This window comes from Tauraco erythrolophus, chromosome 4, assembly GCF_009769465.1.
Source record: "Tauraco erythrolophus isolate bTauEry1 chromosome 4, bTauEry1.pri, whole genome shotgun sequence".
NCBI classification, from domain to species: domain Eukaryota; kingdom Metazoa; phylum Chordata; class Aves; order Musophagiformes; family Musophagidae; genus Tauraco; species Tauraco erythrolophus.
Window position 1 is genome coordinate 3263759 of NC_141468.1, and position 14792 is coordinate 3278550.

Below are 14792 nucleotides of genomic sequence, written 5' to 3' on the forward strand. Positions count from 1 at the left end.
TACAAGCAAACACAAAACCCTAGCAGGGCTTTGGACGGTGCCACAAAAAGGAAGACCTTCTTCTCTGGAAAACTAGAGAGGGAAAGGCAGAGACAGGATTAGACCCAGTGCCTTTCTAAGTGCAGTTGCACTGGAGTACGCTGCCTTCAAACAGTCGAGATGCCACGACTTTCACAGCTGGTATCACATGGGCTGGGCTGGTAGGCTGAGGTTAACTAAACCAAGCCTGAACCAAGCCTGCTGATGTGCCTGCAGAGATACTCGCTGATAGCATTGCAAGCAGAGCAGCTCAACAAATTTGAGGAAATCTAACAGAAAAATAAGGAAAAGGCTGTATCCCAGGAGGCTTGTAACACACTGATTGACAGCTGCTTTGCCAACTTTTCTTGCATGCAATCCGGAAAGATAAAAAGTTTCTGAGCTTTTCCTTGCATTGGTCAATACTTGCTGACTTCTGTGGTGCAGGTATGAAGAGAGAGCCAGAGCTTTTCAGCACACATATCCAAAGCCTTTGAGCTTTGGGTTTGTGTACAGTAATAACCACAGACAAGACTTTAGTCACCTACTGACACAGCAAAACAGAAGCACAAAGGGAAAATCCTCCGTCTTACAAAGAAATCCACCAACATGCCCAAAAATACAGAAAAAAAGCAAGTGTGAAAGCCTCGATTCTGCTGTCTTCATCTTCAGGGAGGAGACTTTTGCTCTCAGCCCTCTGTGCAACCCAGGCCTCAGTTTACACATCTGTAAAATAAGGATAAATAACATGATCTTATTTCATGGAAGGGCTGCTGTGGTTTTAGACTTTATTTGGAAAAAGCTTTGCTTCTAATCACTTAGAAGCCCAAGATGGAGCTAAGCATTAACCATCACAGAAGCCCAAGATGGAGCTAAGCATTAACCATCACTGTTTGTATTAAAGGAGGATCAACTTAGTACTTCAAAGTGTAAAGCAGACTGAATTTCTGGAGCAGAAGGGGGAAAGGCTGATTGTGAATCCCTGGATTCAGCCTTATAGTGAACCATTGTGGATTTGCTATTATCTCTTAGGATTTGTGTTAAGGGGGAAACCTGAGTGACATCACCTTAGCACTCAGTTCTGGATAGTTTCACACCAGGCAAATCCCCAAGTTTAAGTGGTGGGTAGACCAAGTCTAGAAAATAATTTTAGGATGAAAAGCTGAGGCTGAGATTGGTTATAGGTGGCACTTCATGGCATTCAAAAAGTCTCTGAAAAAGGAAGGGACTGACACCAAGTCACCACTCAAGCACCTTTCCCCTCTGACCTCCTGCTTGCAGCCCATCACCCTACTGAGCACAGCATCCTTCCTTCTGCTGTCAGCTTCCAAAAATATCACGAGGGATTAACTCTGACAGGTGCAATTTATTTTAAGAAGGATGTAAACATTTCCCCCGCCCCCTCTGGAGAGGTCTCAGGGATGAGCAGCCCAGAACACCTTCCTGTTTCTCGCTCCTCATTCTGCCCTCTGACATCCCACCACTCTCCCGTGCTGTGTGCATCTCTCAAGTCCTCTCTGTTTTCCTGTCCCTGCAGTTCACCTGTACAAGTGTGGGGCCATGAGAGACAGCTGTGGACTGTGCCTGAAAGCCGACCCGGACTTCGAGTGCGGCTGGTGTGAGGGGCAAAACCAGTGCACCTTGAAGCAGCACTGCCCAGCCCAGGACAGCCAGTGGCTGGAGTTATCCAGCACCAAGGGCAAATGCACCAACCCCAAGATCACGGATGTAAGTTATGGATCTGCAGAAAGCTGGAGTATTCCCTTTCGTACCCCTGCCTGGTTTGTCTTTGGTTGGTGATGGGAAGGTCAGGGATGAGCTCTGCTGGGTAAGGCAAAGCTCCAGGTACCTTTGGGCATTGGAGGCCATGGTGACCTTCAAAGGCAGGCACACAGCTTCAAGTATCTACAACACAGGGATGAGCAGGGTGTCAGAATTCCCACCATAGTCAATGTGGACATGAGTCAGTTGCACAAACACAGCCTGATAGTACAATCTGAGGAACACTGGAGCATCCAGTCTGCCCACACAAGGCTGGCGGATGTGATATGAAGCCTTTAGGAGCTGCTGAAGGTGAGACAAGATAGTCTGGGGCATCTCGAATGGATAGTGTGAGGGTAATGAAATGAGCCCAGCTGTCTCTTGAAACAGACTTTCTGGCCAGCCTGGTTGAGAAGGAGATATAGAGTGATCCCAGAGTGTTTTGAGCTTTGTTGACAGGAGGTCAAGGAAGAGGGCAGATTCCTGCAGTCCGTGCTTCCTGGCAGCGTGAGATGGACAAACTCAATGTCCAGAAAAAAAACATAACTCCACTGACTCCAGCGAAGTAACATTTTTCTGTTTGCCTGGCTGACTTTGCATGGTGAAAGAAGTCCCCATAGAGCAAACAAAGCTCTGTGCAGTTGTCAGCTTTCCCCCTCTTTGAAGGCTCAAGGAGGAGACAGGATCAAGCCTGGACTCAACAAAGCTTGGACCTGTCCTATTAAGTGATAAAGAGAGAATGAGGGCAAGGTTGGAGGAAGGACCTGCAGCATAACGGTGTTCTTTAGAAGGTTTCCTATTGAATGTGTTGACTGGGCCAAAAAAAGAGCTGGGGCAAAGGTGCAAAGAGGAGATAAGAGAATACAAAAAACAGAGAGAGAGGGAGCAGAGGAAGGGAAAGAAGATAAGGCAAGGAAGTCAGGCCTCCAGTCTAAAGTGATTTTTGTCTGCTGTCTTAGGAAGCCTTTGCTGTAATGACGGGCATCATTCTTAGGGTCAAATCTGAGCCTTGACGATGAGGGCTACATCCTTACCAACTGCCTCTTCCTTAAGCATTTCTTGGTCACCGTGCCTTAGTTGACATGAGTACCCTTTCAGGGTGACTAGGGCCTTATTCTGTGAATGAGAAAAGTAAGGAGGAAAACAAGAGAAGAGGAAGGGAACTGCAAAGGAGGAAAATCCAACCTCTGTGGTTGTGGTTTAATATGAAACCTTAGGTGAATCATTTTCCTAGAAAGCAAGAAAGGCTTTTTTAATTGTATTCAGTTAAGAATCAAGAAGAGTGGGTGTTATGGACGAGCCCTAAACCAATGCCCATATGTGAAATTTTTATGAAAGCAAAGGCTGGTTAGAAACTGTTTTTCCCAGATGCCATAGAAAGGAGCCCCTCGCACTGTGTTTCAATCCATCTTCCTGCCATCCATCAGTCCCCGAAGTACTGAGTCAGTTGGACTGCTGGAGTGCCAGACTCTTTCTGGTGTTTCCAAGATGGAAGCCTCCATCGCACTGGGTTTTGTCTGGGGCTGGTAATTCTGAACCCACCTGAACTGTGGGTGTGGGTTCACATCTGGAGCTGTGAAACCAAGCCCAGAGAAAACCAAAATGAGCAGCTACATCTGAAAGTTCAGCTTTGAAGCCTTGAAAATTATAGAGAAATGGAGGAAATCTTTTTTGAATCTTTTCAAATTCTCATACCTTGAGAAAGATTCAGAAATTTTGCACAGATTCGTAGAATTTGGTATTGAGAAGCTGACAGATGACCAACTAAAGCAGAAGTCCAAAACACAAAGACCTGACAATGCAGTAGTATGATGTTCTGAAAGTTCATTCACATTTCTCTGCTATGCTTTGACCCCAACCTTCCATCTACAGTCTCTTTATGAAGTCCAAAGCTCTCATTCTCCACCCTACAGCTCTAGAGGGGACATACTTCTAATTCTGCTGGCATCTCCTCCAACGCCTCCCAAAGGCGGCTAAGGGAGTTGGGGCTGTTTAGCCTGGAGAAGAGGAGGCTGAGGAGGAGACCTGATTACAGCCTAAAAATGCTTGAGAAGGGATGGTGGTGAGGTGGGGGAAGGGCTCTTTACATTAGTGATGGGTGATAGAACAAGAGGAAATGGGTATAAGCTTAGTCAGGGGAGATTCAGGTTGGATATTAGAAAGTATTTCTTCTCTGAAAGGGTTGTCAGCCACTGGAATAGGCTGCCCAGGGAGGTGGTTGAGTCCCCATCCCTGGATGTGTTTAAGAATAGGGTGGACGAACTACTTAGGGATATGGTTTAATGGGGATTAGGGACGGTTGGACTGGATGATCTCTAAGGTCTTTTCCAACCTAGAAATCTATGGAATCTATGAAAGCTTGAACAGATAATTTCAATATTGGCTCACGAAATATTCCAACTGTCTGGCGCAACCATAAGTAGCTCTTGGAAAGTCTTTTTCTGAGCCATTAGCATGGAAGTAGTCTCAGGTGACTGGGTCTGTATCGCAGCTAACGGTAGGTCTGGAGTGGTTGGGAAGAGCCGGCGTATTCTGGCCAGGAGCCAGGGCAGTGTCTGTGCAGGCGACGGAGGAGAAACACCACTTGTACTCACACTTGCACAGACACACACATGCACCCAGCGTGGAGCTTCTCGTAACCTGTGCTTATTTACTCGCTCTTGCATTTATGTCGCCACTCAGTGAAATTAAAGGACTTGGAGACTCGCTGAGCCACAAAACCTCCTCTAAGGCTGACAAGCTGCAAGCAATGGGCGTAAATTGCGATGCAACGTCCCAGCTCGGGGTCTTCAAGGGAAAGCTGAGGCTTCCTGGCAGCTTTTTTTTTCCCTGCCTGCGTTTTCCTCTCCAAAACTGGCAGGTCTCAGTCCACGTTTTTGCACCTGTGATAGAAACGGGCTCATTCTTCCTCGCTGTGGAAACAGCGCGGTAACACCTTCTTCTTGTACGTGTCTGTGGGATTGTGATGAGTTGGGGTTAAAAAATCCCCCACGTGCTCCTTGGAGAATCCCAGGCCCTCCTGTTTTAAGGAAATAAGTGGGTTTTGAAGATGACCTTTACAACTTAAAAATCCCACAGGGAGGGGTTCAGAGGTGCTGTGCTGGCTTCACTGCGGGAGGTTTCCTATTGATACATTTCGAGATAAGAAAGAATTTTTAAAATCTCATGCTCTCAACAGAGATGGAAGGAGGATGATAAAGTTTCCACTGAGTTTTTCATGACTTCTGCAGGGGAACTTTTGTCTCAAACTCACCCCTGGTTCTAAAGAAAAGGTCTTTTCTAGCAAGATGTTCCTTTTCACCACTACACCTTCTTTTATTCAGGGTAACAACATTAGTTATAGGAGAAAAAAAAAATCCTCTCTTGACCTTTATGAGATGTCCTGCCCATGCTAACATAGGTGAGCCCTCATTAACCATGGCTTACTGGACACCTACCTTTCTAGAACAAAAATCATTTGACAGCAACTTGAATACCACAAAAGAGAACGAAAATATTCCAGGGGGAGCTCAGTTCTCTTACAAAGTGTGTTTAATGCATAACATAACAAAATAAAATATGGGAACTTTAGTTTATCTTTCTTTTTTCATTTTGAGTACATATGAGGCTGCATTTGGTATGATGATACATTCTAGCCTTCCAGCATCATTTGTATAGTGCTTTATCAAGAGAGGACTAAATGACATCAGTAAAAGAAATATTTCAAACAGAAAACTGCTTCAGTAGATATTTATTAATGATTCAGAACAAAAATATTTTGGAACTGTCATTTTTGGAAAACAGTTCAAGTTTTCAGTGTTGAGTTCCCAGCTGAGACAATCAGTATTAGTTTCTCCTGGAACAGAAATTTCATTTTCATTCTCATTTTTTAAGATACTTCCCTTGTTTCTTGGAAAATAACCACAAATGCCTCTCTCTTTCTTTTTTAATTCATTTTCTACTTGTCTATCAATCTCATCACCACAGACCATCCAAAGGTCAAATCTCCAGCCAACCCAAATAGTCATTTCACCTGTCAGATTTTTGAATGTTGTGATATTTTCTTTTTAGGACTTAAATATCTTGTTGACTTTTGGAGCAGGAATAAGCCTGCCACGGTTCTGATTTGTTGGCTCAAGTGGTATTTGGACCTGAGACTGGGCTATTGCAGGAGCGTTGTGCTCTAGAGGTTGTGTCTACGCTACACAACCCTACAGGTCCAAGCACTTGTCTGTGATCATAGAATCATAGAATGTAGAATGATTTAGGTTGGAAGGGAACTTAAAGATCATCCAGTTCCAACCCCCCTGCCACGGGCAAGGACATTTTCCCATCATCTGTGCTATTAATTTGTTAACTTCTGTTGGTTCCCTGTATAGTCAGAGCAAAACCGCACTCATTCAGGAAGTGGTTCACGGCACCTAAAATTAAACATTCTAAAATAAAATATCCCCTAAAGGTGACAGGGTCTCTCTTCTTTCATTAAAGATGTACCTTATAAAAATTAAACTCTGGGCAGAAATTAGGATAACCCTGGTGCCAGACTCAGCACTGGGAAGCGGTCAAGGGCAAACCTGCTCCTGCCAGTGCCTCGACTTTCCCTGCCAGTCCAACTGCTATGCAAGGGTCTTGCTGCCAGCCCTAGATTCCCAGTTGGCAGAGCCACCAGCCAGTGGGTACGGACCTCAGACAGGGAATTCCCCCTTCCTCACTGCAAAGAGAGCCTTGCCAATGCTGGCAGATGGCAGCCATGGCATCCTGAATGGGCAGCAGGGAACACCCTTTGAAAGCAACATTTGAAGACCCTTTCAACTAGCCAGTTGTACGGCAAAGAGTTTGGGCACGATGAATAATTGGAAGGGCAGAACTGAGATAATTAAGGGCCAGCCCCATGATTTCTGTGCTGTTTCAATGTTGAGGAGACAACTCCAACGCTAATTTCCACCTGGCTCTGAACAAGGATAATGGATGCGTTGCATGGGCCAGAAATATTTCAGAGACATGGACAGCTGTGAGTGCAGGTTGAGGCTCTGCAACAAGAGGGAGAGGTGAACTCTGGAGTGCAGGTGGTGCTTTGGCTCTGCTGCCCAGCGCAGCTACTGCTGAGCAAGATGAAGCGATCCTGCCCCTCCTAGGGTCTGGTGAAGGTCCAGCCAGGGATGCGAACATCATGCCACCAGCCACCAGGACTGCTGTAATAGCCACTCATCTCAAGCTGGGGCTCAGACAAGGGTCTCCATCCCACAAGTAAGCCATCCATGCTCCCATGTCTGCCCTTCCCCTGGCCCCAGCTCTCCCATGAGGGCAGCTGGAGCTCTTGCAGAAATATGTGCTGGCACACAGCAACTGCTGGTACTTTCTCAGTCACCGTCCGCCTACTCTGTGTCTAATGTGACATGCTGTTTCTGTTGTGTCTCAGCTTTTTTTTTTCAGATGGACATTTTCAGCTGAGTTTGTGATGCATGACCAATGTCTCCTTCCAGAAAAGACTCCATGTGCTTTGGGCTGGGAATTTAGAATTTAAAGTGACTGGCTGAAGCCATTTGAGTCCTTTTCTTGTTCTTTCTCCTATTTCTTTCCACCATGTCCCACTCCTGCCTTTCCATGGCTCATGTCTATAAAGTGCAGAGCTCAGCTGCACCGTCAGAAACCCCTGCTCCTACCTAGAAAACATCTCCTACTCATCTCTGAATGTTTTGCAAGTAGTCAAAAGAGAGCAAAAGAGATCTGGGGCAGAATTTTGGATACTCTGAGGTTGGGGCATGTGTGATATATAATACATTTGCAACGGGCTGGTCCTAGTGATGTATCTGGAGTAGTCTTGTTCCCTCAGTTGTTCAGCGTTCATAATTATGAGTGTCTCTAGTGGTCACTAAGAGACCTGACTTGCCTCTTCTTTCACCTGAGAGGATGCCGATGTCTTTACACAGGTGGTTTGATTATTTCTCCTCCTTCTTGGCTTGTTTCTCCAGATCAATCCGGTGACGGGCCCTCGCGAAGGAGGGACCAAAGTGACCATCCGTGGGGAGAATCTGGGGCTGGAGTTCAGAGATATCGCATCTCACGTCAAAGTGGCCGGAGTGGAGTGCAAACCACTGGTGGAAGGGTACATCCCAGCGGAGCAGTAAGTTGGATGTGCGGCAGACAGTGGGCCACAGCACACCTTATAACAGTCATTGCTACCTGTAGGGTCTTCTGAGGAGTCCATTCCTCCCAGACTTGGAAGTAAGGAATGGAAGATGCCATTCCTCACTTACAGCTCAGGAGCTAATAATCCAGTTATTACTGTGTTTGAATTGCGTATTTAGGTAATCCTCATGGCATATACCTTAAAGTTATCCTTCATCTTTCACGTAACAGCCACCAGAAGGGTAGTCAATTGCAGCTTGTAGGGCAGCAGTCCCGGAAGAGTGTAGGATCCCATGTGGGAGTAATCATTAAACCTTACAGCTGCAAAGCTGTCCACCATGCAAGGCTGGAGGACAGAGGGGCACCTAGGGTCAAACCTCAGCCCAGCATCTGTGTATATTGAAGTGAAGCTATGTTGATTTGCACCAGCTGAGCATTTGTCCCAGTGAGTGCCAACAGCCAAAAGCTGCCACTCTTTAAAGAATAACTTAGTGCACAATTTGGATCCTGGATTGGAAAGAAGAGGATAGGTGAAGTCTACAGTCCATTTCCCAGCAGTGTGGGCTGTTTGCTCCCATTCCATCTTACCCAGACTACCAAAACATCCCTCAAACCTTGCTTCTGGTTCATATTTTCTCCACAGGATAGTATGTGAGATGGGGGAGGCCAAGCCCAGCCAGCATGCTGGATTCGTGGAAATCTGCGTGGCTGAGTGCAAACCAGAGTTCATGGCCAGGTCTTCACAGCTCTACTACTTTATGGTAAGCTCCCGTGAGAAGTTCTCCTTGGCCCTGAAGGTCCTCAGGCCCTGATTCCCTTTGCTACATCTATCCATTGTCCTTGAGCATATTCAGCCTCTGAGCACTTGACTGCAGTCCTGAGCACACTAAGTTGTTCCTTCCATTGCCTTTCAAAATCTTGTTATGAGCAAAAATAGCCTGCCTAATTAATGTTTTAACAATCTAATAATAGTCCAACTTATTAGTCCACTTTCAGTTACATACAGTCACAGTCCAAATTAATGCAGAAAATCCTCATTAATAGTTAAAAATGCTATACAAGTAAGAAAAAAGAAAAAGGGGGGAAAAAAAGAAGAAAAAGGAAAAAATCTTTCCTGGTATCTCACTTTTCCCAGGAGTGATGCTCACCCCACCATCATCCCTCCAGGCCCTACAGTTGAAGGCACCAGTGTCCTACAGCAGAAACATGGGGGTTGCCACTAGTCATTACCACCCTGAGGTCTTCAGCAGGAGGAGTGTGATGTTCGTGGTGAGGTTTCTTCCTCCTTGCTCTTGGGTCTCCCCCAGGGGTATCTTCATCTTCCCTCTCCCCACCTCCTGCTCCCTTCTCCCTGGTCCCCAGAACCAGTGTCAGAGCTGCCCAGTGCCCAGCCCAGGCACACAAAGGACTGGTGTTTGCTGGGCAGTGCCTGCCTGGGGCAGCAGCCCTTGGCCATCCAGGGTGTCTACAGCACTGAGCTCAGGCAGGTCAGGTATGAGGTCCTCAGCCATGAGACACTTGTGATCACAGGGACACCCATCTCAGGGCATGGCAAACGTAGAGCTGTCCTGAGACCCTGCAGTGTTACGTCACTGCAAAGCCCATGGCCTTCTGCTAGCAAGGACAAAAATTCCCATTTACTGGGCTAGAGACAGTCACTATAGCAGTGTCAGGTGTTTCCGCAAGATCTGGCATTCAAGGGGTCTTTGCTTTAGGTGGTCTTCTGGGCATCCAGGAGAAACAATGGTGCACTCCAGCAGCACTAGATCAGGAGGGACCAGTTCACCAGTCAGGTGAACTGCAGGTGAGCTGTAGACTATGACTGGGACTCAGTGCAAGTGGGCAACTGTTTTGGATGCTCCATGGTTCAAGCAAGCTTGAACTTCAGTTAGCTTTTAAGGGTGATGCCTACACACATGAGTAAGAGTGGGATCACACCCCAGCGCTCATTCTTGGAGAGATGGCAAATGTCTGCTCTTAGAGCTGTGGTTGGAACAGCCCAGCAGCTCTTGGATTGTTACCCTCAGCTCAGCCCAGGTCTCTCTCAAGTCTCAGATACAGGCCAGACATAAATCCAAGGTGTTCCTCTGAGTGCACAGCCCTCCATGGGACTGCATGCCGTAAATACCAACACCTTCGTTGGTTTTATGTAGCGTCCTCTTGTCACAGAAAATCACATGCCTGGCAGTGGGAAGGGTAGGTGGTTTGGAGAGAGGACTTAGCCATGAGGAATTTGTGGATGAAGTCGAAAGTCCCCAGGGGTGGTGAGCGGTGGGATCACATACACGACTTCCACTCACTTCCCCGCAGCAGGCAGTCCCCCTGAAACCGGGAATTTCCTGCATCTCCGGCCTCAAATGTTAGATATGTCCAAAGAAGTGGAGGAAAAGGATCCCGTCTGGAGTCAGCAACGTGTGCTGACGATGCTCAGAGAGCAGCCACACTCCTCCCTTTCAAGAGACTGCTGGGGCTGGCAAATGGGCTGGTGGCAACGTCTGACTGGGACATCAGCTTGCAAAGCAGTCAGAGGGGCTCTGGGCCCGATTCTGCACCACCGCTGGTGCGAGTTCAGCCTCAGACTGTCGCTTTGCCAAGGAAGAGTTGTGCAGAGCCCACCCCATTTTGCATACTCTACTCGATTTTTTGCTTCACTCTGCTCCTTTCTACTGACGCTCCTTGTCCAAGAGACCTGCTAGTTCCTCTAAGGCGCCTTGCTGGGGACATGCAAGCATTGCCTGGCCTTGATCTGTGCAGATCTGCACAGGTTTGAGATGAGAGGGTCTCTTTGTTCCCATCAAAAGCTCTTGTCTCCTGCAAGGGAATGGGTCTTTTCTGAAAGTATTCACGTGCCCGAGCACTTTTTTGTGGTAAAGGAAGCTGGTAATTAATGTAAATATCTTAGATCGCCTCCTTGAGCTACAGAAATATCTCTATTCTCTGTATTTTCTGATGTCACTCAGGTGCTGTGGTGGTGGGGGCAGAGAAAGACCTTGAGAGATAGCCCACACTAGGCAGACAGAAGGGCACTTTCCAGGACATTACACTTCAGCATGTCACCTTTGCTACTCCTGGAATTACTCTCCGATTTTGATCATCCGTGTCCGTCTATGACAGTTCTTCCCTCTGCTTGTTGGTTTCCCGGCTGCCAGCTGTCCCAGCTGTGCACAAGCATGAAGTCAACAGGGTTTTCTGTGCTGAATACCTCGATACCTTTGTGCTAGACAGAAAAAAATACAGATGCTCTCCAGCCTGCCCATCATATACCCTCTCCCGTGTTCACTGCTTTCACAGCAGGAGCCGTGTTTGTTGGCACAGCTTGGCTTCCCTCTGATACTTCTGCCAGGAGATAGATGTTACTGCAGGCATCACAAGATGCCTTGGCATCCTGCAATGGTGGGTGGCAGCTTTAAGGGAAAGAAGATGTTTAAAAACTAAGGAAGGGCATCACATGAGAGAAACATCTCTCTTTCTGATGCATAGTAAACCCTCTGGAAAAGTGCTTTTCAAAATGTTTCAAACAAAACAAGGTTGAATCTGACCAATAGGTTCAGCCGTCCCTTCTCCTGCAAGAATTGGAAGAGGTGATATTTAGAACTCAATAGAGTATTTAATTTCAGTGTTTTAAAAAAGAGGTAGCTTAGTTTAGAGATGCCAGAACGGTTCTCCTCCACATTCCTAAACAGAACTTTTAAATCCAAAATGCTGTTACTTTGTTTTAAACTCAGCTGTGGTCAAAAATGCCCATTGCATTAGAGAGTACAATAAGCCAAAAGGGAAACAACGCATTTGGTTGCAGGCTGAAATAAAATTTAATATTATCTAAATGAAAATAATATCTTTTTTCTTTTTTTTTAAGGCATTCATTTTGTTACTATGGTTATTGCATGGTCTTTCAATGAAAAAGAAAAAAAATCCTTTCACTTTTTAATTCACTGAAGCAAGTTTGCCTTTATTCTGACTTTGGGTGAGGATTTTGTGGCTCAGTGCAGGCGATGTGGGCTACTGATTGCATCTCTTCTGGGTCTACTCCTAAGATCCTTGTCCCAGAAGAGCATTTGCAACTGGTCTCCCTTCCATCTTTCCCCTCCTGCTGCTACTGTTGAACCTACAGAAGGGTGCACAAGCTGTATCTGAGTCGTGTCTCGCTCTACTCTTGGCTGTGGGCGGAAAAAAATGGGAACCAAGGTCTTGACGTGCGCCATGAGGTCTGTTTAGATACAACTCTGATGGCAGCTTCTCTGTGGACAGCCTGTGTCGGGGAGGTACTGGAGGAAAGTAAAGGTTTGGGGAGCAGAGGAAAGTAGGCAAGACCCTAAAAAGGTACAGGAGATTTCCTGGCCTCTTTCCCTCATTATCACTGTCCACTTCAGCCCATTAGACATCCACTCGATCTAGGGGTCCACTAGCATTTTCCATCCCCTTTCCCCAGCAAGGAAACAATAAACACTCTGGAGGCTGCCTTTTACTGCAATCATGCTGTGCAATATTTATGAAGGCCACCGTGAATAATTAATGGTTTATCGCAACTTTGAAATCTTCGCCACAGACCCTTTTGCAAGATTGGCATGAGACACAGCAACGCTTTGCCAAGGAGTGGTGCTGATGTAGTTCTGGTCTGCAGGGCTCCTCAAAAGGCCACAGCCAGGTTATTTACCCACCGAAACGTGGGATAAGGGCTTTGGGTCTTTAACTCAAATGTCCCTCTCTGGTTTGTAAAGTAGCTGCTACTGCCATGCTGTTGTGTAGGCTACGTGCACCAAGTTGGCCATTCTCAACCCATTTTCTCCCAGGTGGCAGGTCACCTCCCAGCAGCAGCCATCATGGTCAGCAGTAATTTGCACTGGTGTGAGTGGCCATCAATAAGGGGTTAAAGAGGAGTTGCCATCAGATCTTGAGGCGGTACCCTAAAAATAGAATCATAGAATCATAGAATGGTTAGGGCTGGAAGGGACCTTCAAAGGTCATCTAGTCCAACCCCCCTGCAAGGAACAGGGATATCTCCAACTAGATCAGGTTGCTCAGGGCCTCGTCCAACCTGGCCTTGAAAAGAGGACTGCTACCTGCTAAAGTGGGTCTTTTGCATCTACATACTCTTCCTGCATCTTTTATCCCAATAAAAGCTGTCAGAGAATATTTCCAGAAAAGTAAAAAAACAGTTTCCAAACCATCTAGTCAAAACCAGTCAAGTTCAAACACAAGAACCATCCAGCTCTGACAACAGATTTTTCTGCAGAGCTGTATGTCAGATTATCATGTTCAGCTCTTTCTCCAAGTGGTAGCTTCGTTTTGAACAAAAGCAAAGTGGAAACCCTGTCGCTGTTTTTCAAAACGATTACCCAGATGGGGGACAGGGACAGAGAGGGCTCTGTGTCTGCGAAAGTGGGAGCTGTGGTGTGTGTCAGGTGGTTTTATAAACACGGATTAATGGTCTCCAAAGCTCAATGAGGTGACTGCGTGATGTACCTGCTCATTCAGAGGAGCTGAGGAGAGCTTCGAGCATTTGTGTCATCATTCTTAAAGAGAGGGGAAAAAAATAATCTTCATTTAAATGCATATAGTAGCTTTTCACTTGGGACTGAGTGGAAAGTTTTTCTATTAAAATGCAAATGAAAGAATAAACTGTAACTCCAAATTTCTCCCTGAAAATGAATGTCTCCTCTCTGCATTGTGGTAACAGGGTGATCTGTACCTTCAGAGTGCAAGTATTTTATCTTGATTTTGGGAAGGGAGAGCAGGAGGGTAAGAAAAAGACGTTTGAGATTTGGGGTCCCTGAAGGAATTGTGCCCCTTTTTGATATATCAACGTGGTGTTATGTTTGGAAAAAAGGCTGTAGAAATAGAAAAAAAAAAAAAAAAAGGGTTGTCTGGACAGTACTCTTTTTGTGGCTGTAGTATTTCAGAGTACATCTCGACATGAGCATCGCTGTGCTGTATCGGTGAAGGACACTCCAGTAGACTGTCTCAGCATCTAAGTCTGATAAGGGAAAGAGAAAGGTCTGTGTTCATGCGGTGGGCATGTGGGAGAGGCAAGACACGAGCTCAGATGCTCTGCTGAACAGCTCTCCTCCTTCCCAGGGAAAGAGCCTGTGAGCACAGCGGGAGTTTTCAGGCATGTCTCTGGAGTTACACAGCAGGTTCTGTTCCCTTGTCAGATGTGTAGGCTTTAGAGTAATCCTTTGAGGACTTGATCATTTTCATCACTTGTGAGCTCCACAGTTTGGAGGTGAAGAGTCCTCAGTAAGATCCGATCAACCAGCTCAAGATCCAGTTTATCTTCCAGAGGTGGTGTTGCATGACAGCAAAAAGACACCTGAGCTGTGTCAAACAAGCAGCAGAGATGGAAGATTGTAGGTCCAGCTGCTCCAGGTATGGAATTGACTTTACAAGCAGAGTATTTCTGAATGGGTACCAGGTCAGGTCTGATTTTGAAGAAATGAGGAGAACATATTGAGGTTAGGTCTGAACTCATCCCACCAAACTTGCCATTCAAGCAGGGTGTCTGTGATAAGACTGGAGTCACTCTAGGCTCGTCTGTTGGCCAAAAGATACGGTCATCTTCTGAAGGGAAGAACCCCATTGGAGGTACCTACCTCTCTCCATCATTCAAATGAGAGAGGGAAGGTACCTATGCTCCTCTGCTGTGCTTTCAACACAACCCTTTGCCTTCACAGACTCTGACACTCTCTGATCTGAAGCCGAAGCGGGGACCAGTGTCGGGTGGCACCCAGGTGACAATTACGGGCAACAACCTTAATGCAGGCAGCAATGTCATCGTGACCTTTGGGCGACAACCCTGCCTTTTCTACAGGTACAAATGAGTCCTTCCTACTCTACATGCTTGATTCTGAAAGAGGTGAGGAATTAGCAGTCAAGAGACTTCTGCAGCCCAGAAGCCCTGTCCCTCA

At 46.5% G+C, this 14792-nt stretch overlaps 1 protein-coding gene across 1 annotated transcript in view; it reads left to right on the forward strand.

Moving 5' to 3' along the window:
- The window catches only part of PLXNA4 (plexin A4), a 451603-nt gene that overhangs the window by 367470 nt on the left and 69341 nt on the right, over positions 1 to 14792 (forward strand). The window contains exons 11-14 of the mRNA XM_086611134.1: positions 1556 to 1746; positions 7731 to 7882; positions 8531 to 8648; positions 14559 to 14695. Of these exons, the coding sequence (XP_086467260.1) occupies positions 1556 to 1746; positions 7731 to 7882; positions 8531 to 8648; positions 14559 to 14695 (598 nt within the window). The remainder of the gene's footprint in view (positions 1 to 1555; positions 1747 to 7730; positions 7883 to 8530; positions 8649 to 14558; positions 14696 to 14792) is intronic.